Source organism: Lepeophtheirus salmonis, chromosome 12 (assembly GCF_016086655.4).
Source record: "Lepeophtheirus salmonis chromosome 12, UVic_Lsal_1.4, whole genome shotgun sequence".
NCBI lineage: Eukaryota > Metazoa > Arthropoda > Copepoda > Siphonostomatoida > Caligidae > Lepeophtheirus > Lepeophtheirus salmonis.
Window position 1 is genome coordinate 3142845 of NC_052142.2, and position 23966 is coordinate 3166810.

A 23966-nucleotide genomic window follows, 5' to 3' on the forward strand; every position below is an offset into this window, starting at 1 on the left:
GCTCATTTAAAGTCAATTTTCCCTGTAGAAATTCTTTATATGTAGCCAGTAAGACGATCTTATTGTATAATCACTTATCAAATTCCATGGGAAAACTTGGTAACTAAAGCAAAGATCGAGAAGATATATGGGCAGATAAGGGAGGCGAGTGGATCACTTCAAAGAAACACGGACGTCAAAATTCAATTATCTAAGGAGATACTAAGGAATTGGGGCCCTAATAATATAAATGATATTTTGAACTGTATTGAAACTACTCACCCTGCAATAGAAATCCTGAAAAAGTGCCTACGGCTTTCCTGATTTCATATCCGTAGGTATACAATAATAATCTTCAAAGATGGTAGTGGTAAATTTGCTAATAATTTGAGCATAAGTTATGCCTTTAGGCATATTCATGTGCACTTTTATCTCCTCTAGAAACCATTCTTCTTGCTCGAATTTCCTATCCGAAAAAGAGATAGATCCCCACAAATCTCCGTCTGTGAGGAGAAGATAGATATAACTATCGAAAAATCACGTGTGTGTGTTTTCGTGTAAAACGTAGAGTAACACTGAGGATTCTGAAGGAGCTGTCTTCTATATTATTAAAGCAAAAAATTCCTGTATCCGACGCTTAATTACTCCGGGGCATAAAAAGACTACCTCTTGTAATAAATAAAGTAATTAAGGACCCAAAAAAAACTCATAATTCTATTCTATTCGTTACCTTAGTTGAATATCTATTAATAAATTCAATAATAATGCCATGTAATTTTGAAATAATAAAGATATAATTTTTATAGAACGGAATCTATAGATATATAATCTATTTCAACAAAATTGCTAACATTTGCAAGATTTTTCAAAATGTTTAATAAATATTAATTCACATTATGTAATAAGCAAACAAATACTTTTCTAACAATTATTAAATATTTTGACATTTTGCAAATTTTAAATCACTAACTAAAACATCAGCTCCTATTGAAACACTGACATTGCACATTTTTCTACGTTGTCGTTATTTTCAGTATAAGGCCAATATGAAATATCATAAGATATTTATGTACATTAAAATATGCCACTTTTGCATCAAAAGTACCAATGTAATTAACAAAAATAAATTAAATTAATTTTCTAAAAGATTTACGATAATCAGCCTCTCCATTCAGGAAGGAAGGTTAACTATATTGGAAACATCCCTCACTTTTAACATTTTCTGGTTCTTCCCTTGTACTGATGAGCATTTCCATTATTCAAATCAACTAGAAAGACTCGGTAGTCAAAAAATATACATTCTATTGGGGAAAAAAATTCGAAGGCAGAATATTAATAACAAAATAATGTAGTTGTAACTCACGAAGTTGATTAATTTGCAGGAGAGTGATGTATTTGGAATCCTTAAGCAAGGCTCAATAGTCATTCAAATTAGCCACTAGCCAATAGGGATAGTCATTTTTTTTTTTAGCCTGCAAAAAATTTACTAGCCCAGAATACCAAAATTTAAACTAATTCTGTTACAATATATACCAGAGATATTTGATTGGCTTAGATTCGAAGGGAACCTCCTATTCAATACCGTTTTGTCCAATCAGACACTAGGACACACAAACGGCTTTAAGGAATATGTTAAAAATATCCCTAGGTTATGGAATTGAAATTGTGTGTCCGCCCTTAAAAAGTTCAGGTTTGTTAAAAAAACATTTATTGAACGCAGAAAATGAAATGTTCCAAAATTGGTCTCTTTAAAAATATATTTTGGTTAAAAATCACCCATAATATTTGTTTTCCATGTCATTTCGACGGATGAGACGTTGACACAAGGTAATACTACTAATTTGACCCCAAAACTACATATATATATATATATATATGCGATATTTAAGATATATCATTACATAGACAAACGGACTAAATAAAAATAATTTATTCAATAATAAAAATTCACTGAATAATTATTTAAAAAAAATCATGTTGCAGAATTACTTAATCCGCATTTAAAAATTTTTGTGATGGCCCCTTCTACATTATTAACATACATAAGCTATAAACACCAAGTTTTTAGTTACAACCTACAGGTTACTTATTTTATTAGTGATTTAAATATGATTAATCATTATGATACTTTCTCTCCTAAAGAATGAAAAAATTGTATTTGTATATATTTATATGTATGATAGCACTGGGTTGTGATTGGAGGAACATTTATAGGTATTATCTCCTCTTGCATTAGCAATAGATTTTAATTAATGTCTAATAGCACTCCTATGTAATACTAGAAAAATAAATATAATATATTATACTAAAGAAATAATTACCGTCAAGTTATATTAAATAATCAATATGCACCCCAAACGGTAAAGAAAGGAAGTAAGACAAGCAAAGGTGCTCTAACATTTGGTCCTTCGAACCGGATATCTTTGAAAGCAAATATGACAAGGTTCCCTAGTAAAAGTAATCCCTGGAATCTTATTAAATACTTTTTGAAATTTTACGGAACAATTCAATGCAGCCTTTATATTTTTTGTTACATTATTATTTAAATGATGTTTATATATTAAATTTGTTAAATTTAAGTTTAGTTGTTGCCTTAAAAACCTTATACTTGTTTTTTTCCAATTTGGTGTTTGCCGTATACAGATATATATTAATGTTTTGTTTAATGCAATTTATCATCTAAAAATAAGATTACGGATAGTTTTACTCCTATTAATTCTGACTTAGAAGAAACCTTAGAGTCAGGTAATTTAGATCAAGCAAGAATCAGAATTCTTAGTAATGACATAATATCAAAGATTAGATAGTTATTTTAATCAATTATCTTCCGAAATTGCTAAAGATAAATATTTGATTATTTTGGATACCCTGATAATTTTGAAAGGGAGTTTTCAAAATTGAGTAGAATACTTATATCATTTAAAAGAGAGATGTTAAATAAAGGATCTGAGGATAAGAAGAAATAAAAAAGGATTCGATGAACAGGCTTAGAAAGATTATGGAACTTAAGATTGAGATTAGCACTGTTGCTTGTGAGTACATTATATACAACTGTGGTTCTGTTAACAGGTTGCCTCCCTTAGCAAAATTGATTCTTCCCTTATTTGATGTAAGGTGGAAGAATTTCAAAATAAAAGGAAAAAGAAAATGTGAAAATTAGAAAAAATGGCAAAAATCTTTTAAACTGATATAATACCTATCACTAATATAATATATTTTAAGGTAAAAGAAAGAGATACAATCATTGTAACAGTTCGATTCGAAGACGTGCTAATATCTTAATTCTCCATTATAAATTATAATATCATGAGATATGAGGCGTTATTCATATTGAACAAGACTCAGGGATTGACGAACACGCATGCCGTTTCTGGGAAATGGAAGAAGATGTGGGACTCAAAGGATCTACTAAACATTAATGAAGAACGAGCTTGTTTGTTAAGAAATTAATTAGAAGACGGAAGAAAATAGACTTCCTTACACAATGCGTTTGTGGTATATGTTGTTACTATTTAGATTCAGTATATTACTTATTATGTATGTATTTTCATTTGTTATTTTTCTTCTTTTCGTTTCGTTTATGGGCGTCTCTAAGTTTATAATACCCAAAAATATTTATGATCGTCACAAGTTACCTGTGATTTGTGTTTGAACAGGAGATATTAACAAAAAAGACAGGAGGATTCAGAAAGAAATATATGTCCTTTCTTTTGGTTCTTTATTAATTGGAAGAGAGGTCAGTAGTGCCTTACTAGTGGTCAATTTTATTCAGTAAGTGACTACAGATACGATTAGTTCTCCAGAATTAAAATCTATGTTCCATGGACTTGGGAGGTTGGAAGGAGAATACGAAATTGAAATGGAATCAAATATGGAGCCTTACAGAATAATGAATCCAAGGAGGATATCAATTCCACTCCACCTCTGGTAAAACAAGAATTGGAAAGGCTCGTAAAACTAGATGTCATTGAAATATGCATATCCAAGGATTTTGATTCGATTTTGAATTTTTAGAGAAATCCTATTTATTATGGAGATGTACTAGCACATATGTAACACTATCTTAATAATTTTAACTATTTCAATGTAACAATAATGACGTCATACTCCATAATAAATAATAATAATTGATATCCCAATGTAGATATAATACTGCACTTCGTACTAATTCAAATAATGTTATTACTAATTACATTTGAAATTCCCAAATCATCGTGAATGGATATCTTGATTGTTGCTATCCTGGAATCTTCTTCCCTAGGAAGGTGTCGACTCTCCTCTCTTATGAAGCCTGGTATTTTTCCTAGGATTAATTTGCCTCAGGTTTTCGCCCGTAGAATACGGAGTTCCAAATAAGAGCATCTCTTGAGATGGAGGATGTATCTTCCTTCGATTTCCTCTATTTGCCTTTTGTCATAAATCTTGGAGAACGTAGAAGTCCACCTATTCCACTCTTAAATGAAAAAGAAATATCTTAAGCCTTAACAATTCTCAATTTAAAAATAAATTTAAATTTCGAATTGTTAGATATTCAGTCTTATGGTTATAATTTCATATTGTTGTAGTACCCAATTAATATATCTATATTTTGTATTTCTTATCCAGAGCATTTTATCTCTATCTGGAAGTAAACTGATCTCATCATAGTTTCAACCCTTGAATATATTCATTATTATATATGAATGGATAGATTCCTAAGCAAGAAAGGAGTTAACTCTATTCTCGCATTAGGCTTAGCTTGGTTTGATATTTTTCTATAGATAAATTTTCATTCGGTCATCCTCCCACCATATGTTGGAATTAAATCAACTCTTTTGGAGGATAAAGTATTTCGGATTTCTTCTTTTGTCCTACTTCTTAGAGAACATAGAAGTCTTTAATTAATAAAGATCGATCCAAGCAAATGAAAAACACTTTTAAATTCAAAATTTGTTTCTCCATTTACTCAAATGTTTTTGTATTTTATTTTTAATATAATTAATTTTTATTATTATTGTTTAGTATCATATTAATATTCTGTTAATACCTCATATTTTACTTTATTATATTAACATATATTACATTCAGGCTCTTATTTTATTCAATCAGAATTTTAGTGCCTGGAGGAGGACGTTTGACTAGATATAGACTAGTTCAACATGTATATGTTAAAATTTAAATATCTTTATTTTAACAGAGTAAAAATGATCCTTCCTTTATGCGAAAAGAAAAAAAAGAAAGAAAAAGAATACAAGGTACCATGATGAATAATTAATATTATCTAAACAAGTCGAACTTCTACACTACTAACCCTAGACGACAGAGTGAGTAAAGAGTTAGTCTAGTTGTAATGTACAATAAACTGCATCATACAAACATTGATAAATAAAAAAATAGATCATTCTCCAGTCGTAGATCTTGTGTATCTTATAGTCGGAGACGCTGGAAGAATACTTAAGCTCCAAGTGCAAGTCGAATATCCATTGATACATTGTCAGTTCTTGAAAATAAAGTCCATAGAAAATTTTTGATACTTTCCTTAACACTTAATAATTCTATCAAATAATCCCTATCAAACGTTGAATATTTCTTTTGTCTCGTTGAAAGAGCCCGAAATATTCTGAAATAAAATGAATTATCTAATGATAGATCGTAGATAAATCATAAAAATGCAAATACGGAAAATATAAAACAGTAAATAGTAGGTATTAAGAGATCAAAAAGTCGTACTCCACGACGACAAAGTAAGGAAAATACATTTTTCTTAAGAACTTTTGTTTTTACTAATAAACAATTATCCAATCATAGTTTACTAGACCACGCTCTTGATTGAGCATGATTGAAAGAGAAAGAGTTTCAAGAGGGGAGTATTTGCTTTTTGGGAGTTAGAGAGTAAATCCAGAAAATATAAAATGAGATTTCTGATCATTAATTAAGAGATTGTCCAGTATGATAATTTTACCGACTATCATAGGTAGTGCTAGTATAAATTAGTTTACCCTCTTAATATTCTTTGCTGATAAGTGAAAGGAATTCCGAAGTTGAGAGAGAAGTTGATCCCATGTCTAGAAAGAATGAGAAAATCAGCAATAATATCGAAGTATAAAATATTAATATAAATATTACGATATATATACAATGGGAGATGACTGTCATGTGAGATGAATCCAAGAAAACAAGTTGCTTAATCCTGTTTATAGTAAAAACAGACTTTTTTTGTTAAGGCGAAATAAGTTGAATGGAAATATTGAACCTAACTGCACACAATTGTAACCGTGTAGACTTAGAATTTTGAGAATTATTTTAACCAAAATGATAAAATAAGAGCTCGAAATTTTTGAAAAATGAGCAATGCAAATATCAAAAATGAGCACTTTGTAATTAAAGAAAAATACAATTTTATAGGGATAATTTAAAGTAATTAGTGTTGTTTTATATTTACCATAATTTATTGATAAATTTTGCTTCATAATATATCGATAAATCAAGATTTTAGAAGATTTTCTTCGGTTAATTTATCCGTTCGATCTGTAATTGTAGTTTTAAACATACCTAAAGACCAATCAAAGTCTGTATTAATAGTTGGAGTAAATTTGAAGTTGCCAAGATCTACAAAAGTCTTGTTTGACGGATGCATCTCATCATCACCACCACTAATTTGACTTCCCACCCAGGTTTGTACATGAAATGGAAAAGCGAAAAGTGCTCAAGCTTTTCATTCATATTTTGAACAAATGAACGACAAACAGGGGGAAAAAAAAGAACGATGAACGGTGTTCCTTTTTACTTTCACTTTCTTATTGTCTATAAGGGTCAATTTTGAATTATTTTCTTGAGGATTACTACGTATATCGTTCCTTATTATGCGTATAATTATAATTATTATCTTTGGTGGTAGGTTTCCCTTTTTATACTGATAAATACTAAATGAATAAATAAATAATTTAAAAATGAACGGTGAAGGGAAAGTTTTTAATAAATGAACGATTGAATGAAAAAGGGGTACAAGCCTAGTCTAACTTTTTGCATACATGGAAGATAATATTTTGTGAATGAAATAAGTTAATTTTCTCTGAAATATTTTCCCTTTTTTTCAGATAATGTTATACTTTTTTTCGGTTTCAAAAAGTATAAATTAATGGAGCCATAGTTGAGTTTTCCTTCTGTTTCAAGATTTGTAATAGTTTTCGGTAAAAATGACAAATTACCTTTGATGAAAGGCTTCCAAGAGCTAGAAATTCAAGATTTTGCTGTCAATTTTCAATGGTGTCTATAACATTCAATTCACCTGGGCAGCCTCCTTGACTTCTTACAGATTCCATTTCATTTTTCTACCCGATCCAAGATTCCTTTCCCCCGTTTCTGACTTTATAACCACATAGACGGTTGGCTTGGAGATCCATAACTACTTTACAATGTCCGTAGGTTTCTAGCCAGCGTCCAAAAGTGCACGGACCGAAATTCGTTGGTTACATTCATATGAAATTTTCTTGGCTTCTCAGGCACTTAATAAGATCTAGTTTCTTTTGTTTATTTTTAGCATTTGCCTGCAACAACTTCACAAAATTCAGAAAAACCTTGATTTATTTGGCAAATACGATTTGTATAAATTTTTTCACCGCACCCCTGTATAGTGGATAAAAAAATTATATTTCTTCAAGCCTCAACTAAAACAACCACTATGATTCATTAACATCTCAAAAGTAAATGATTCCTTTTGAAATAGACTCATCATCCAAGATTCCTTACTTGTTCGTCCTGATAAGGTATAAACAGTACACTTCTATATTATTATTATTTAATTATTTCATCACAATTGTCCGTTTTTCTTTTTCTCCTAACTATATAATTAATATGATACAACAATAAAGTTCAAACTGGTATTATAAAAGAATAAAAAGGCAGCAAATAAGTCAAGCACAAAAATCTCCTCGAGGCAAAATTACCAGCGTTAAAAATGCTGGAGGGCAAAATGTTTGCATCAAAATCACCCGTCGAGATATTATTGTCGTCTAAATATATCATGTTTATTAACAGCAGAGGGTGTCCATATTGCAGGGCTGAATAGAGAGGAATACAAACAAAAGAAGGAAATAGAAGAAAATAGACAGAGATGAGGATGTAAAAAGAGAAAGAGGGAGAAGAGAAGAGGGAGATATATAAAGAAAAAGAGAAAGGAAAGTTTACTTTTTATTTCATTTTCGGTCAAAAACAGCATCTTAATGCACTCAGAGGACTTATCTGTGCGACCGTTTTGGATTCCATGAAGGAAACGAGAAAAGGCAGGCATACAAATATATATAAGTAATATGTATTCAGTATTGTTAAACTATAACATAAAGCCCCAGATCATAGATTATTTTGAATCATTTTGTTTACATCTCACGCCCTACAGTACTTTCAACAAATATATTGCAATGATTGAAATTCAACTACATAGATTTGAAGTATAAAAATGTGTAATTTTGTCTTTTTTTGATCAAAATTACTTGTTGATTATAAGCAAGATAATAATCTACTAAATTACCTTTAAATATATTATAGTTCCTATTTCAATATACATACATTCTTCACAATAGAAAGATATGATTAAAAATATAAGAAAACAATTTTTGCCAATTTACCCATGAAATTCAACAATAATTATTGAAATTTCACAATATTTTTTCTCCCCACATGGATATAAGATGCTTATAAAATCAAAATCATGAATCATTCAATACCATCCATACATGCTTGTAAATGTGTGTCCAGTAAGTGGAACGTTTCTATTGGGTGAAGAAAACCAGTCTTCTGTATTTCCAGCATAATAATGTCGTTCTTGATCAAATGTCGAGGAAGTATTAAAAATTAATGGAACTGTGGATGAGCAAAACGCATTTTCTAAAGGTGGAGTGCATGATTTTGAAAAGTTAAATTCATTGTTGTTCAATGAAGAACTTTGATCCACTTCATTGTTGAAATATTGAATCTAAAGTTGTGTTAGTGTCAATTTTATTATAAACATAATATTAATTACCTGTGATGTCAATGATGACGTTGATGGATATGTTCCATGGTTTTGCAATGAAGATGATCCTAAATTTGACTGTGACAGGGGAGTGGGGTCTTGGCTAGAACTGATATGAACATCTATTTATAGATATAGTATTTTTATATAAAGATATGTATTAAAATATAATTGATGTAAAAATATGCCGTTGTATAATCATTTATTAGAGCTTCAGAAATATTTTTAGCTCTGAAAAGTTAGTAGAAAAATATCTTTTTTTAATTAAACGTTTAAAAAAAATGGTAACTAATGGAATGAAAATAATCCTAAATATTTCCAAATTCAACTAAAAATTGATAAATACAGTCATTTAATTCTTTGGGATAATTTATAAAACACAATGTTCTTTTTTCCCTTAACATTTAGCACCAACTCCGAATATGTTGACTCACATGGTTCTTTTACTAACTAATTTATATGTATAATAGTAAATAAAATGCACAAGGGTGTCCCTTACACTATGCTCCAAAAGCGATAATGATGGATTTTTCTTCTATTGTATTATTATTATTATTCATCCAAATGTTTGACCCATATTTATAAAAAATATTTTTAGTATAACCAAAGAAAAAAAAAACCAAATGATGAATGATTAATATCTTTAAACAATGAAAGAGGTGTTACACTTCCTCGTTGTGATAATTCTGTGCTTCTTATGGAATTTTTTTAACCAAATTACTGTTTTTTAAGATGCTTTGTAAAATTGAGTTTTCAGGTAGAAGCCCTATTCCTTCATTAAAATATCCAATTGATATGAGGTAAAAAGCCAGGCGACATTTCAGCTGCTCCAATGGCCTCGTGCATCCATCCATTTTATTAATCTTTTTTTTTTTTTTTTCTTGAGTTTTTGGATTTAGAATATTTATAGAGCATACAATTAAACAAATTTAAGCATAAAGCTTCTATTGTTCGTATTAAATTATTTTTACACACATATTCATAATTATTTACACGTAATGTGTAAAAAATATGATGAGACACGAAGATTTTTTCTACTTTGGACCAAGAGGTTTTTCCATCATCAACATCATTAAAAAAAGTTTGAAACAGCGAAACAAATTTATCACCAGAAATTGAGAGGGGAAACAATGGTGCCAATGAATACTAATTTATATCACCATCAAGAGTTTTAGTAATTAATTCTCCGCAACTAATTTATGAATAACTATTAATTATTACTTTATTACATACAAAGCTTTTCAGGTATTGAATGAGAACTAAGATGGAAGACAGAAAAAAAAGTAAACACCATATTTCTTTCATAACTACATAATTCAATTAAATCTCTGAATTGGGTGCTGGGCTGGATTATGAATTTGGTGGGTTAGATGATGATTGCTGCTGCTGTTGTTATAACTGGGCATGTGCGACACTAATGTAACTTTGCTCGTTTAACCGTTTCATCCGCTTCTTGCTCCAAAGCTCATGACAGTCTTGATACTTTGCTAAGTTAGGAGGTGGCCACTTGGTTTCATCTTTATAGATTTTTTAATAAATGTAATAAGTTTCTTGCTACGGCTGCTTCCCTGCCTCCTTCCATAGGTCCGAAAAAAAAGTCAATGCCCTTTTCCTTAATTTTAATTTCGCAAGTATCTTAGACGTAAGATGCATTAAGTCTTTCGTCATTTCACACGACGTATAAATATGAAGTTGCATGACGATTTCACCACATTTAAAAGACAGTTTATATGAGTTTGTAGGTTTCTACGCACTATGTTTGTAACATTGGTTAGAGAAGACGCCATCTAGGCTGAAAAAGGAGGCTCTATTTGAAATAAAGGTTCTTATGATGTTATATATGTCATCGCTAATGTTGCTTTTAAATTTGTCTTAAAACTATCCTTTGACTTATTGTATCAAAGGCCTTGTGTAAATCAACTGTTATTATTGTACTATATCCCCCATTTGCGTAATATCGTAAATATGACGTTTATACATTGCTCTTCTGGACTCATTTTTGATAAGTGGGCCCCATCTTTTGCATTATGGTACATGAAATTATTTTGTGCAAGACCTCCAATAGGGTTATCGCATAGAAACTTCTTGGATCGACTGCTTTACTGTCAGATTTTGGCGTTAAGGTAATAATTCCTCGTTTCAGATTAAATGTAGAAGTAATTCCACTAAAGCTTGGTGATTTATCTTCTTTAAAATGCTTCCTGATTTACGAATTAAAGTAAAATTCTGAAAAATATGGTTTTGTTCTTTAACCAGTTTCTTTCGTTAACCATGCCGTTTTCCAAATAAAATGTCTGTGTAGAACTCCTTTCCTTCTAGTAATTTGATTTTCCCAGGAATATTCTGAGCTTGTTGATTTCTGTTTTTCTCAAAGACAAACACATATTTTTCAACAAAGTATGCATCCTCATTCAACTCTCTAAGGTGTTTCAAGTATTATTTAAAAGAAAGTCTTTCATATTCAAGCATTAATATTTGTGCCTGTTTAAATCTGTTGAATATAAGACTCATTCGATTGAAGCTTTATTTGTCTTATCTTGTGATATGTTTCGTTTTTTTCATCACGAATTTCCTCTATCACAATTCTCTTAATTCCATTAAAAAGTACGCCAAGAATTTTATTTGTATTTTTTCCATTAGTCTTTAGTTTATCAATAACTTGGTCCAAATGTTTAGAGGCCGCCCAATCGATGAACCTTTGATTTTTTAAAATCTTTTTGGGCATTATCCATTTTTTTCTCTTATGAGACAGAGGAATCTCTATTACAAGAGCTTTATGGTCTGATCTGCCGTTATTAACTGTCTCAATATGTTTTAATCTCTTTGTCATCTCCGAATTTATAAGTAAGAAATCTTTGCGACTTTTCATCGATTTAGTCGACTATGTATCGATAAAACTGTCTCCATTCCAAAATTTAACTGCGTCAACTATTCCTAGATCTTCTATCATCAGTTCCAAAACTTTCCTAGATTTTAAGTTATATTGCCCTTCGTAAATACATGAATCCATTGGTTTGCCAAAGAACAGATTTAGATCACCAGCCAACACTAGATTTTTATAGTCTAGTTCTGAAAATTCTTTACAAATTTTTTCATAGAATTCCGCTCTATCTTCATATGGTCCATAAGTGTTACCTACAATAACTTCCCAATCTTGTTTTCATTGTAGTCTTTTAGTTTGCATTCCAGGCCATTTTCTGATCAACATCCATCTTTTGTTGTCTAAATAGTTCCGATAAATAATTAATTCCTTAGGGTCACATTTTGTACAGTTTTCTCTACAACTATGATTTTCTTCATCGATTTTATAGTCTTGAATATAAAAAATGTCTTCACTTCTAGATACAAGGTAGTCAATATAATCGTGTCTTCTTTCATAGGTTTTAATAGATCGTACATTTTGAGAGAAAATTCTAAAATTGGATTTTTTTTATTCAATAGGTTATAATTTCTTGATATGATAGAGGTTTTGTATTTTTGCAGAGCATTGTTACTCATAATATTCTTATTTGTATTCGTCATATTAAATTTCAATTAACAGACCGGAAAATCTTTTGATGTTTTTATACTTCTCTATTATTTTTCTTCCTCTTTCCCTTGGGTTCTTCGCTTGCAGGACTTGTCAATATTCTTTTGTGCAAGCCATCAGTCTTTTTTTTATTGGGAAATTTTTTGGTTGTGTCTTAAGACAATTTGCCAGTCATCTCTCAATCATTTGCCTTGGTTTGAAATTTTTCTATTATCCTGCATTTTATTCCGACCTACCTCCTCAACGAGAGATCCAACTCTCGTTCTGTCCTCATTATTAATCTTCACAATGTTCCTCAACTTCCTCTCATGAACCTATTACATCTTTCGTTGTGACAGATTCCACTTGAATAAAAGATTTTTCAATGGGTGATGAAACAAAAACCTCTTCCAATTGTTTTGTATTGTTTGTACATTTAAAGGGGATGCTATCGGGAGTCCAATACAAGTCCAAGGTCCAGCTGAAGTCTGCCCTCAAGAATGCCTGAGCCAACCTCGACCAGTGCTTCATCGCCAAGTTATGCAACAAGTTCCGCTCCAGCCTGGAGTTGGTAGTGGAGAACATGGGCGGTCATATTTAATAGACATGTGTCTAAGACTCTTATCTTTCATATTGAATAAATTAATTCGTCGACCACTTTAAAAATTACATAATTATTGAACTACTTTTTAAAATTTAAGAGTGTTCAGTTTTAGAAGTGCACACATTTATAACCAGGTAATAGAGACTCTTCTCTTATATCTTCAAGTTCTTCCTCTGCAATGCTTGATGTTGATAATTGTCTCCTCTCTAGGGATAGGTACCATTTTTTCTCCTTTGTCTTATAAATCTTTTTGAGGTTTTTTAAGTATTCTTCAGGGGAAACGATAGGAAGTCCATCTTGTTTTACCCTTGCATTCAATAAACTTATGGCCGATTTCTTTACAATAGGAGCGTTACTTTTCAATTAAACTACTTTCTACTTTCACATATCTCCCTCCAATTGGTAGAAATTGAGGAATATCGATCATATTTTCAATTTTTTCAATTATATTCATCGATCTAACAGGTTCTTTTAAACATTTTGTTGCAAATTCCTCTTCATACTCTTTAAGTCTCGGTGTTTGATAATATGTATCCACCTCTTCACTTAAATAGTCAGCCATTGCTTTGACCTCTTCTGGGTTTGTGATCCTAGCTGCATTCGGAATCATAAAAGTATTTTTCTTGAATCCTGTCCCAGATTGAATAAGCTCATAATTTTTCACTCCAGACACCACCTGTCTTTCATTCTTCCTCTTGTCAATCATTACTAAATCTTGAAGCAGTTTCCCTTTTCATCAATCTTTTCAATTGTATCTTTGATATTTTTTTTCTTCAATTGCTATTTCTCTATAACTCCAAAATTTAGAATATGATATCATATCTTCTGACTCAATACCTATCTCGATGAGGATTTGAGATATTATCTCCATATTCATAGTAATGTCATATACTCTTCTTCCTTCCCTTTTTTTCGGTGTCTGAATTCAAAAACAAAAATGCCTTTACTCACTTGCTCAATTCCTTCTCTCGCCGGCGTATCAATCTGTATTCTTCTCCATTCCAAATTATTATTTCTCTTAAAAGTATTTGGATCCTTCTTCGTTATCTGAGCGTACGATGACTTATCATTTCGGTCGTTTCCCACATCCAAAGCCGATTTAGGGGACACCATTTCGACAATAGATATTCCGAGCACTGTATACAATATTGTTGACGCCCTTCTATTTTTTTAAAATTTTCTCTATTACGTCTTTCATAACATCTAGGTATATTATTAAGGTCAATGTTGTTTTAATTTGGCCCCTTCTCTTCCCCACGAAGATATATAAGTTTTTAAGGTTTACAATCTCCTCCCACCTAAGTTGCACGTGGTTCGGGAATGCCCCCTTTGCTGTTTCCTTTAAGCTCATATCGTGAATTATACCAGAAATCGTTCCATAACATATTTAATTGGTTAAAAGTGAATTTTACTCACTGCTGATTAAGGTTAATTAACATAAGTTAAGGGTTGGAAATACAAAATGTTAAAAGAGCACTTTTGATCCAAACATAAATTACAGGCAAAAACTTAAAGCCTTCATTAAAATCTACAATTTTATTGTTGTTCTTTTTTCTTGTTTATAAAAATTTATATCAGGAAATTACTACAATAATGTTAAATTACTAGGTTTTCCGATTGCAACTTAAGTATACGTTTTCTTTTATTGATTTTTCTAAATTTTATAATTTTATATTGTTTTATTATTTTTAGATAGAAACTAAATGAAACCAAATATTCGAAATCGGTGACCTTCAACCTTTTCAAACATAAGACTTCTTGAATAAGAGGCAACCAATACAAGGATATGGGATGAATTCAACATATATCGTCTTTGTTTTGTTTTTTAGAAACGAGAGGTTTTTTAAAGCAAAATCAAAGTTTTTTGTTTTTTGAATGAAATTATCGCTAGATGGAAATTTTTTTTGCAATTTTTTTGCATGAATAAAACTAAAAGTATAAGATATTTATATATACTTATGATTTAAATCGTGTTTATTTTTTAGTGCAGCCATTATTTATGGAATAGGTTATAGGAAGAATAAATTTTCTTTTCTGTGGCTGTTGTCAATTTATTATTTAACTTATGAGTAGTGAATTTCCTTCCCTACTACATTCGAAACCTGATGGAACATTCTCATGTGCTCATACAAGACGGAGAGTAACCTTGATTGAGGATTTTATTGAGGACTCAGAGTCGAATTAAGGTTTAGAATCAACTGAGGAAAAATTGATAGCAGTTTTTCAATTACCCAAGCAGAGTGATCTCACTCAATGGAAAGCTTTTCTGGGAATTGTAAATTTCTATAGAAAATTTATTCCCAAAACGTCAACTTTTATAGGACCACTAAATAGCTTATCAAAAAGTTATATCAAATGGAGGTGGAGTGAAGAGGAAGACCATTCATTTATTAAATTAAAAAAAATGTTGGCTGTCAAATGTTTGATTCATTTCGATTCTAAATTGTCTATTTTTGTTATTGCAGATTCAAGTAATCATGGTATTGCCGTCATTTTGTGTCATGAAGTGAAAATGGTAGAACACCCAGTTTATTTTCCTTCTTGTACTTTAAGTTCTACTTAAAGAAATTATTGCTCAGTAGAAAAAGAAATATTTCCTCATATTTTTGCCCAAAAAAAACCATTATTATTTGTGAGGACAAAAGTTCTTTTTAATTACTTAATATAAACCTGTTATAAATTTAATCCTTACAAAAACTCTTGCAGATTTTGTATCGGGTCGTATTCAGCGATGGAGTATTATATTTCATGCATATAATTTTACTCTTCTTCATCAATCGGGTGAACTGTTAGGGACGGCCGATACGTTAAGCCCACTTCCTCTTCCTAATAGACCTGATTCTGTTCTAGTCTGTATGAGTGAATAAAGTCCCTTGATTTTTTAGAAAATGTTCTTATTACTAGTAAACTAGTAAAATTGGATAAAATTATTTGTGCCTTTTATAATTATTGTTGATATGTTTGGCCTTAAAATAAAAATAAAAATTTCAAGGATGAGCTATCTCTACAAGATGGTTGTATTGTTTGGGGGAAGAGATGCATTATTGAAAGAATTACATTTATATATTTTAGGTTCTACTAAAATACAATAAAGGGCTAGATTTGATATTTAATTAATTAATTTATTATTTGCTCATGTTCTATTTTATAGATATTTTTTCTCCAAAAGCTCCAATCCATCCATGAGAGTGGCCTTCGAACCATGGGTTCGTTTACTTATTGACTATGCTGGTCCTGTTTATAATAAATATACTTTAGTAATCGTTGATACTCATTCCATATGGTTAGAAATACCTACTAGTTATATTTTGTCTCATACTACAATATCATTCTTTAAAAAGAGTATTTTCTACATTAGGATTGCCTACTAGTCTTGAGTCTGGTAATGCTACTTGTTTTACTTCTCAGGAATTCTGAAACTATATAATTAGTAATGGTATAAAACATAATACTTCAAGTCCCTATCATCCTTCGTCTAATGGATTATTGGAAAATTCTAATAAACAATTAAATAAGTTAGTATTGTCGTGTTCTTCGAGTAGGTGGGTTGATCGACTCTCATCAGTTTTATTTCAATTAAAAATCCCTCCCCACATTACTACGGGAAAGTCGCCATCTGAGCTTTTGTTGGGGAAAACATTGAGAAATTGTTTAGATTTAATTAACCCATTTCAAATATTTCAGATAAAGTTCAATCATCCCTAGAAAAGCAGAAAATATATTGTGAATAATCCTCATCCACTAATAATAGATGCTCTTGTTTAACTTTAGTCAAAACCTTTATCCAACTAAAGAATGCTATGTTATAATTATTAATTATTGAATTGTTATTCTCAATGATTAGACATCAAATATAATATCTTTAATCTTCAATATTATGTCTCTTACTGATGGTATTTGATTTAATTCAATTGACTTATTTCAAAACACAATCAAATAAGCTATCTTCATTTCAGATTTTACTGTTTATTCTTCGAGTTTGCATATATTTGCATATTATTTCAGCTTATAATAAATATTTTGTATTTTATTGACGGCATTTGAATTGAGTATATTGATTACTTTCAAAATGTCTTCGAATAAACTATTTTCATTTCAACTAACACTACGTCTATGTTTTTACACAACTCTTGGATCTTAAAAAAGAAAAAAAAATCCGTATTACAATTACTTACTTCAGCTTCAAAGATCACAATACAATCCCTTTTTCTAATGTACTGAAAGAGGTCTGATTGAATGGGCGTGATGTTACAATGAGCCTTTTAGCTTCGAAGCCCACGAGTATAGTTTTATAATGAGCCCTTTAAGCTTCCAAAACCACACTATAATCCATTCTTCTAATTTATTCAAAGAAGTATGATTGAATGGCTGTGGTGTTACAATGAGCCATTTAAGCTTCGAAATCCCCGAATATGGTTTTACAATTGAGTCGATTGACTTCAAAGACCCCGATGTTCAATCAGTACTGCGCAAATATATCAAAAACAATTATAGAATAGAAAATCAACCCCTAAATATTTGAGGAACCACAATCCAACTTATGTTCAAAATTAGGCTCGAAGGATAACCAAGGATAATGAAATTAATGGACTGTATTTCTTACTCTATAATAAAAAAACTGGACAATAATAACGCACATCTATTGCTATAGAGTTCTATATTTCCAGTTAGTTATATAATAATAAGAACCTCCTTACATTTTGAGGGGAAAACAGGTCAATATAATCAGAGTTACCAATAGGAGATAATATGGGAAGATATGTAATAGACTCAGATTCCAACTCGGTCTCTTGGTCCCCGGAGATTACGTCCATGCAATGGAAGGTTACTTGTTGCAAAGTGTACTTTCTTGAGATTTCATTTACGGTAGTATCTTACCACAAACATGTTCAAGGGAAAGAATATAGATGTAGTGGAAAATGCAAAACTTCAAAGTATAATGAAGAATCCTACAGGCAATAGCTTTGTAATATAGTGGACTCTCTGTAAAACCCACGATATTGCTGATGGTGTCTCTCTTTATCCTGTCTCTGATACCCCCCCCCAAAAAAAAAAAAAAAAAACATAAATCAGAAGTATATGAGAACCTGCTTATCACTCGCCCAATTGATCCGGTTCTACTACCATTGATAACTGCTTCGCGTAAAGATTTTAATTGTCAAATACTGATTAATACCATTCTCATAGACTTAAATATAATGAAGTATCTACTGACCATCCTTCTAACGGCTTCTCCAAAGTGTGGGATTATTTATCTATTGATGAGGTATCGGATCTCCTCCTCCCAAGTGCAGTAAGATTCATTCTCTCAATTTCGTCTAAAAAATAATTTCTTCAGGAACTTTAGCACTCTCGCCATGCCATTCGTCGTACAGGGGAACTTGGTGAAACTTATATTACTAGCAGGGGAAATTCCATTTCAAATATAGTGAACTCATGTCCTTTGTTCAATGAGTACAGACCATCACAAACTTCAGATCTATTAACATCCTCTTCAGGATCACATAAAAATAGACACTCATACGTTGTGGATATTGATGTAAGAGAAATTTTCATATTCATAAATTCCTAAAACGAAACGTCTAGCCAAAACATGGCATTTATTCTTTGTATTTAGTTTTAAAAATATGATTACGGATGGGTATTTCGTAGAGGGCAAGAAGAAGGAGAAACTTATGACAATGTAATCCCCTACAATTTACTTAATTCTATTCTTTCCTTACATTATATTATTTTTGCTGTGTTTATTATTATTATCATTTTTCTGTTATTGTTTTGGATGAATTATGTAATAATGGGGGGAGATGTGAAATCATATGTAATTTAATCTACATTGAATCTCTTCTACTTGATTTTTTTGGTATTATTAAATCCTTTGGTGTACATTCGTAATTGAAACTTCCTTTCAGCAGTAAATACACTGTCATTCAAGTACTACATACATTGCATATCTAAATCGAGTCTAAAGTCTCACAAATCCAAAAAAATTGCTGTCAAAAGGTCAATTTTTTAACAAATAAGTAATGTAAGGTTGAGTGAAAAGCTTCCAAAAATATATATGATTAAGTCAATTATTTCGCTAATTGACTTAATTAATTAATATTTTAGAGGAAAGGAGATTATTTAAATGTGTTTCATATAAAATGTATTGGATTAGTATATATTATAGATTTATTTTATCTAATCGACTTGTTTATATTTAATTTCAGAACAATTTCATGCAATATTTTTGATTGCAAATTTATAAAATACTCCTTAAGAAAATTGAAAGTTAAACTGAAAAATCAACAAAGTCGAATTATTAAATTATACAATAACTTTATTCTTTAGTTTTACCTGTAATATAAAGCAATTTAAAAAAATTTGTAAAAAAATACTAGCTTCCAAATATGATCTTTCATTTTTGTATGATTAGACACATTTTGTAGGAACTGTATTCATAAATAACTTAATAAATAATTTATCTTTCGAATGATGGAATGTTTTTTATCATTTTTATTACCTATAATGCTTATCTATATAGTTATTTCACATTAAAATATGGCTGTCAATCGAAATTACCTAATAATAATATTTCTTAATAAAAAAAGAATTTAACATAAGATCGACGAGGGTATAATTTTTGATTCTCATTTGGTATTCAATGAACTATTGCAAAAGACTTGTTGATTGTATTTGTTTAAAAGTTCTTGAATTTTTCTTATTCATGATATTAACCACAAAATTAAAATTAGTTTATCATTTTGTTGATATAGTAAACACTATCTTTAAAGACGTGGGTATCCTATTTTATATCCCGTTATTTTAAATAATTTTTTTTGTTCCACAATTGAATATGAACTGGCTTTTGAATAGGCTCAAGCAAGTTGAGACATGAATGAACAACAATACGAAGAAATCGCTTACCTTCTTTGTATATATATATATATATATTAGCATTGATTTTACTGAACTAGCCATTCTGCTTCCAACTTTTATTGTACAAAGATGTCTAAGATAAAATGATCCATTGAAGAAATGAGACATTATCTTGTGTCCAAATCGTACTTGACTCAGAAGGTGAGGATTTCAAATTGGAAAAATGAAGAAAATGTCCAAACACATCAATCAAGTTCTTTTGATTACTATTCTGATGTTTTTTACCAGCCTGACGTAAAGTAATTTTGTTAAATACCATTACTAGTTTCTCTAGATACTAAATGTATTTATCAACAACTAATTAGTATATTAAACATTTCAAGAAATGCCAAGATACAATCAACTGACTCAATTCCCCCCTCTAAGAAACATAAATGAACCGACTTATTAGGAAAGAGAATATAGGTCAGCAAGGATAACACAATCTGCCACAAACAAATATGAAATGGAAACAGTTCAGAATGTTTTAGCAAAGAAAACATATGAAGTAAGTCCCAGGTACATCATCATATACAAAACGTAATATCAAAAAGTTATCAGCTTTTCAAGTCTTGATCGATAATTGTACTATTGTACACATTGTAAAATGAACAATAGTTGAGCCTCGTTAATAACTCTATAAATATATATGGACATCCAGCAAACGAGAAATACTCCAACTAATTGCTATAATATATGTGAGAGGAATCTTACCCAAATCGCACCCTACTGAAGTCATTTGGTCAAGAAATTTTGGGATACTATGCCTGGCAACAAATATAAGGAATTATTAAGATATATCTGTTTGATAATCGTTCCAAACATGACACAGACTAAAAAAAGAAAAGTTCACCTTGTTTTTAACATTATGGGATCGATTCTTGGAAAATTGTATTTCAACATACAGGCCAAGTTAAAATATTACCATTGATGAGCAACTATTCCCAACAAAAGCTTGTTATCCATTTACCCAATATAAGGCTAATAAACCTGATAAATGTGTTAGAAAAAGAGCATTTTAGCTGCCTGATGTATTAATAGATTAGCCACAAGCAGCTATGGGAGGAACGAAATAAACATAAATAGCCTCTCTGTATCTAGCTTGAACATATTAATTCTTAATTTACATAAACACATATTCAAAAAATATTCTGCATTTTTGGGATTTTTCTAATTTTCGGGGGGACTTCGGAGCAACATAAAACTAGTGCTTATTTATTAACAAAAGCAAATAAATTTTATCATCACAAAGTCTCTCATTTCTAAAAGGGAAATATTATGAAGATTGAGGATAATAATAATTCATTACATATCCCCGTTCTGGTTACCTCTCATTCAAGAAGTATTTTATATAGTCTTATTAGTTTAAACAAATGCTGTAAAAATGAAACAAATCTATGAGACAGTGTTACAAAAAAATGTTTGGATTGGTATATTTAAGTATAATATATAAATGTACGTATGTTAATTATTTATAATTCTCTAACAACTTTACAGCTACCGCTGTGGCGTACCATGGCTTTAAGGCATAGGGATGCTAATTCCGTGTGCGTCAAAAAGATTAATACATATTTAACCCCCGTAAAAAATTTTAAAACATAAAAGTATTTTCTCATTTGAATACCCTTCTGAAAGATTGTTATGATCAAGTAAATATTTTAAAGGAATTTTTATATTAATATTAGAAATTGAAGCCCCATATGTTACCCATATTTATGACAGAAATATTATTATTCAAATTTATATTAATATTTTATTGGCTTTCTATTAAAACTTCTTCCCTGATCATTTCTTTTAAAGCAAACAATTACTTTAAATTTAGAAAAAAATAGTTTATTTAAAAATATAATGTTACCAAAATATTTATGGTCATGTAACCTCCTTATCAATAAGAAATTTTAGATTTTAATCACTACATATGTATTTGTAACTTAATTTTATTAAACAAGGACTTATATATTTTTCTTTAAACTTTATAATTTGTTTATACTTGACCAATGGACAAATCTTATTTTATTTTTACATTAAATCCTAATGTGCCATTAACTATCAGGAAAATTGCTACATAAACTATTATAATTACAATTTCGATATGAGATAATGAGATAACATCTGGTTAATAAAGTACTTCTCATTATCAATTAAAATAAATTAAATCATGTATCAAAATTTTTAGAATAATCATTAATGCTAAAAGTAACGATAATAAACTATTAAGTGCAATACATCCATACCTATGTAGATTTGTTGTATAACTAACATTCATAGGATTGTAAGAAGTGGTTGTTGTTGAAGATTGAGCCTGTTTTCGCAGTCTAGCACGTCTATTTGAGAACCAAACCTGAATTCTCGCTTCACTTAACTTTATTCTTTGTGCTAATTCTTCTCTTGTATATATATCGGGATATTGTGTCCTTTCAAAAGCTTTTTCTAATTCATCTAATTGATATGCCGTGAATGTGGTCCTTGATCTTCTTTGTTTTCTTTTTAAAGGAATTCCTGGTTCAGCTTCAAGATCAGAATCTTCTTCGTCTTTTACTTTAATTAAATGAGGTTACATACATAGTGTCGGCTTAACAAAATATTAATAACAAAAGAAATTATGTATCACAGCATGATATCATTTCCTGTCAAAAATTGTTTTACACTTTTTAATGATATTATTCTCTTTGAAGCCGTAGGTTTAAAAAAATGATGATTTTGAATCTAGTTTTTTATAATTAATTAGAATTTAATATCTATATACTCGAATTTGAATTGATTTTAATTGATGGTTAATTTATCATAAATTCGACTTATTTGATACTCTTAATTAAAAAAAAAACTAATCTAGATACTTGATAATAGATGATATAATTGAAGTTCAATTTTATAATGAAATATTTTAGTCATTTTTTGTTCTAGGTTTAATGGGCAATTGTTCCCATTGCGGTATAAATAAAAAAAATTCAAAACTAATAATCAGAAATAAAAAAGTTTTTCAGTATAAATATAAATTTGACTTGCCATTTTTTCTCTCGTAATCCTCTTTTCCTCTCAGTAATCTTGAAATGGCAGATACACTAGGTACTGTATTTTTATCACAAAATCCTTCCTTAATTAATCTATCACGCACCTCCCAACTAAAAACACCTGGGTTTTCATTTTTATACATATCCACTTTTTTTTCAATCTCTGGTGTTGCTAATTTGGGCTTAGTTCCTCCAATTACACCTGGTCTAATAGATCCTGTTTCTTGATAGCGATTAAGAATTTTGGATACACATCCATGACTTACACGAAGTTGACGAGATATTATACAAGGACGAACACCAGCAGCAGCCATTTCGATAATCTTAAGACGGATATGATTAGGCAATGGTCGTCCATTGATGAATACACCACCTAATTGATTTACTCGACCTTGTCCTAATAAATTATGAGGGAAAATTAATATTTGCATTATCATTAAAATAATTTTTTATCTTAAAATAAACAATTGAAAAAAAAAACACATTTACAAAATTTTTGTCCTTAATACCTTGAAAGGGATATCCAGAAAATTGCATAGATCTTATCATTCCACTCAGTTCAGTAACTGTCATTACTTATAAAATGATTGTTAAGGTGTTTTTATTGTAACATTGACTAAATCCTGAGAATGGGCTTTAATATTTTAGTAATACGTTGGAGAGCGCTTACTTTTATTCTTTTTTTGTACTTTTACATTGGTCGCTTATTACTCCGCCCATAAATTCCTTTTCCGCTCTTTTCCGCTTTTCCCGCAGCAATACGTAAAAGATCCAAATATCTATTAAGTATTTATTTAACAAAAGTAATAATATTTGAGATGTTAATTATAGTAATTAATTTCTCGATTTTAAAAGAGAATGTTGAATTAAATCTAGTTCGTCTAAAAAATTTAAAAATCATATTTAAGGAAAAATAATAGACAATTAAATAAAATTTAATTTAATTTTTGAATAAGTAACTATGCATTATTTGAAAAA

General features: G+C 29.9%; 1 protein-coding gene across 19 annotated transcripts in view; it reads right to left on the reverse strand.

Annotated features, from left to right (window-relative positions):
• LOC121126843 (protein gooseberry-neuro-like) overlaps window positions 1-23762 on the reverse strand; it is a 29349-nt gene extending 5587 nt beyond the window's left edge. For 2 of the 19 annotated variants that reach the window (XM_071891873.1, XM_071891872.1), the window contains exons 1-7: window positions 23498-23762; window positions 22984-23385; window positions 22212-22515; window positions 8978-9077; window positions 6085-8929; window positions 5958-6023; window positions 262-4432 (exon numbers count right to left, since the gene is read on the reverse strand). In XM_071891873.1, coding sequence (XP_071747974.1) covers window positions 8675-8929; window positions 8978-9077; window positions 22212-22515; window positions 22984-23385; window positions 23498-23561 — 1125 coding nt within the window. In that variant the 5' untranslated portion in view covers window positions 23562-23762 and the 3' untranslated portion in view covers window positions 262-4432; window positions 5958-6023; window positions 6085-8674. The remainder of the gene's footprint in view (window positions 1-261; window positions 4433-5957; window positions 6024-6084; window positions 8930-8977; window positions 9078-22211; window positions 22516-22983; window positions 23386-23497) is intronic. The other 17 variants (XM_071891889.1, XM_071891880.1, XM_071891883.1 and 14 more) reach the window with 17 other exon arrangements.
• Between the last annotated feature and the right edge of the window lie 204 nt (window positions 23763-23966).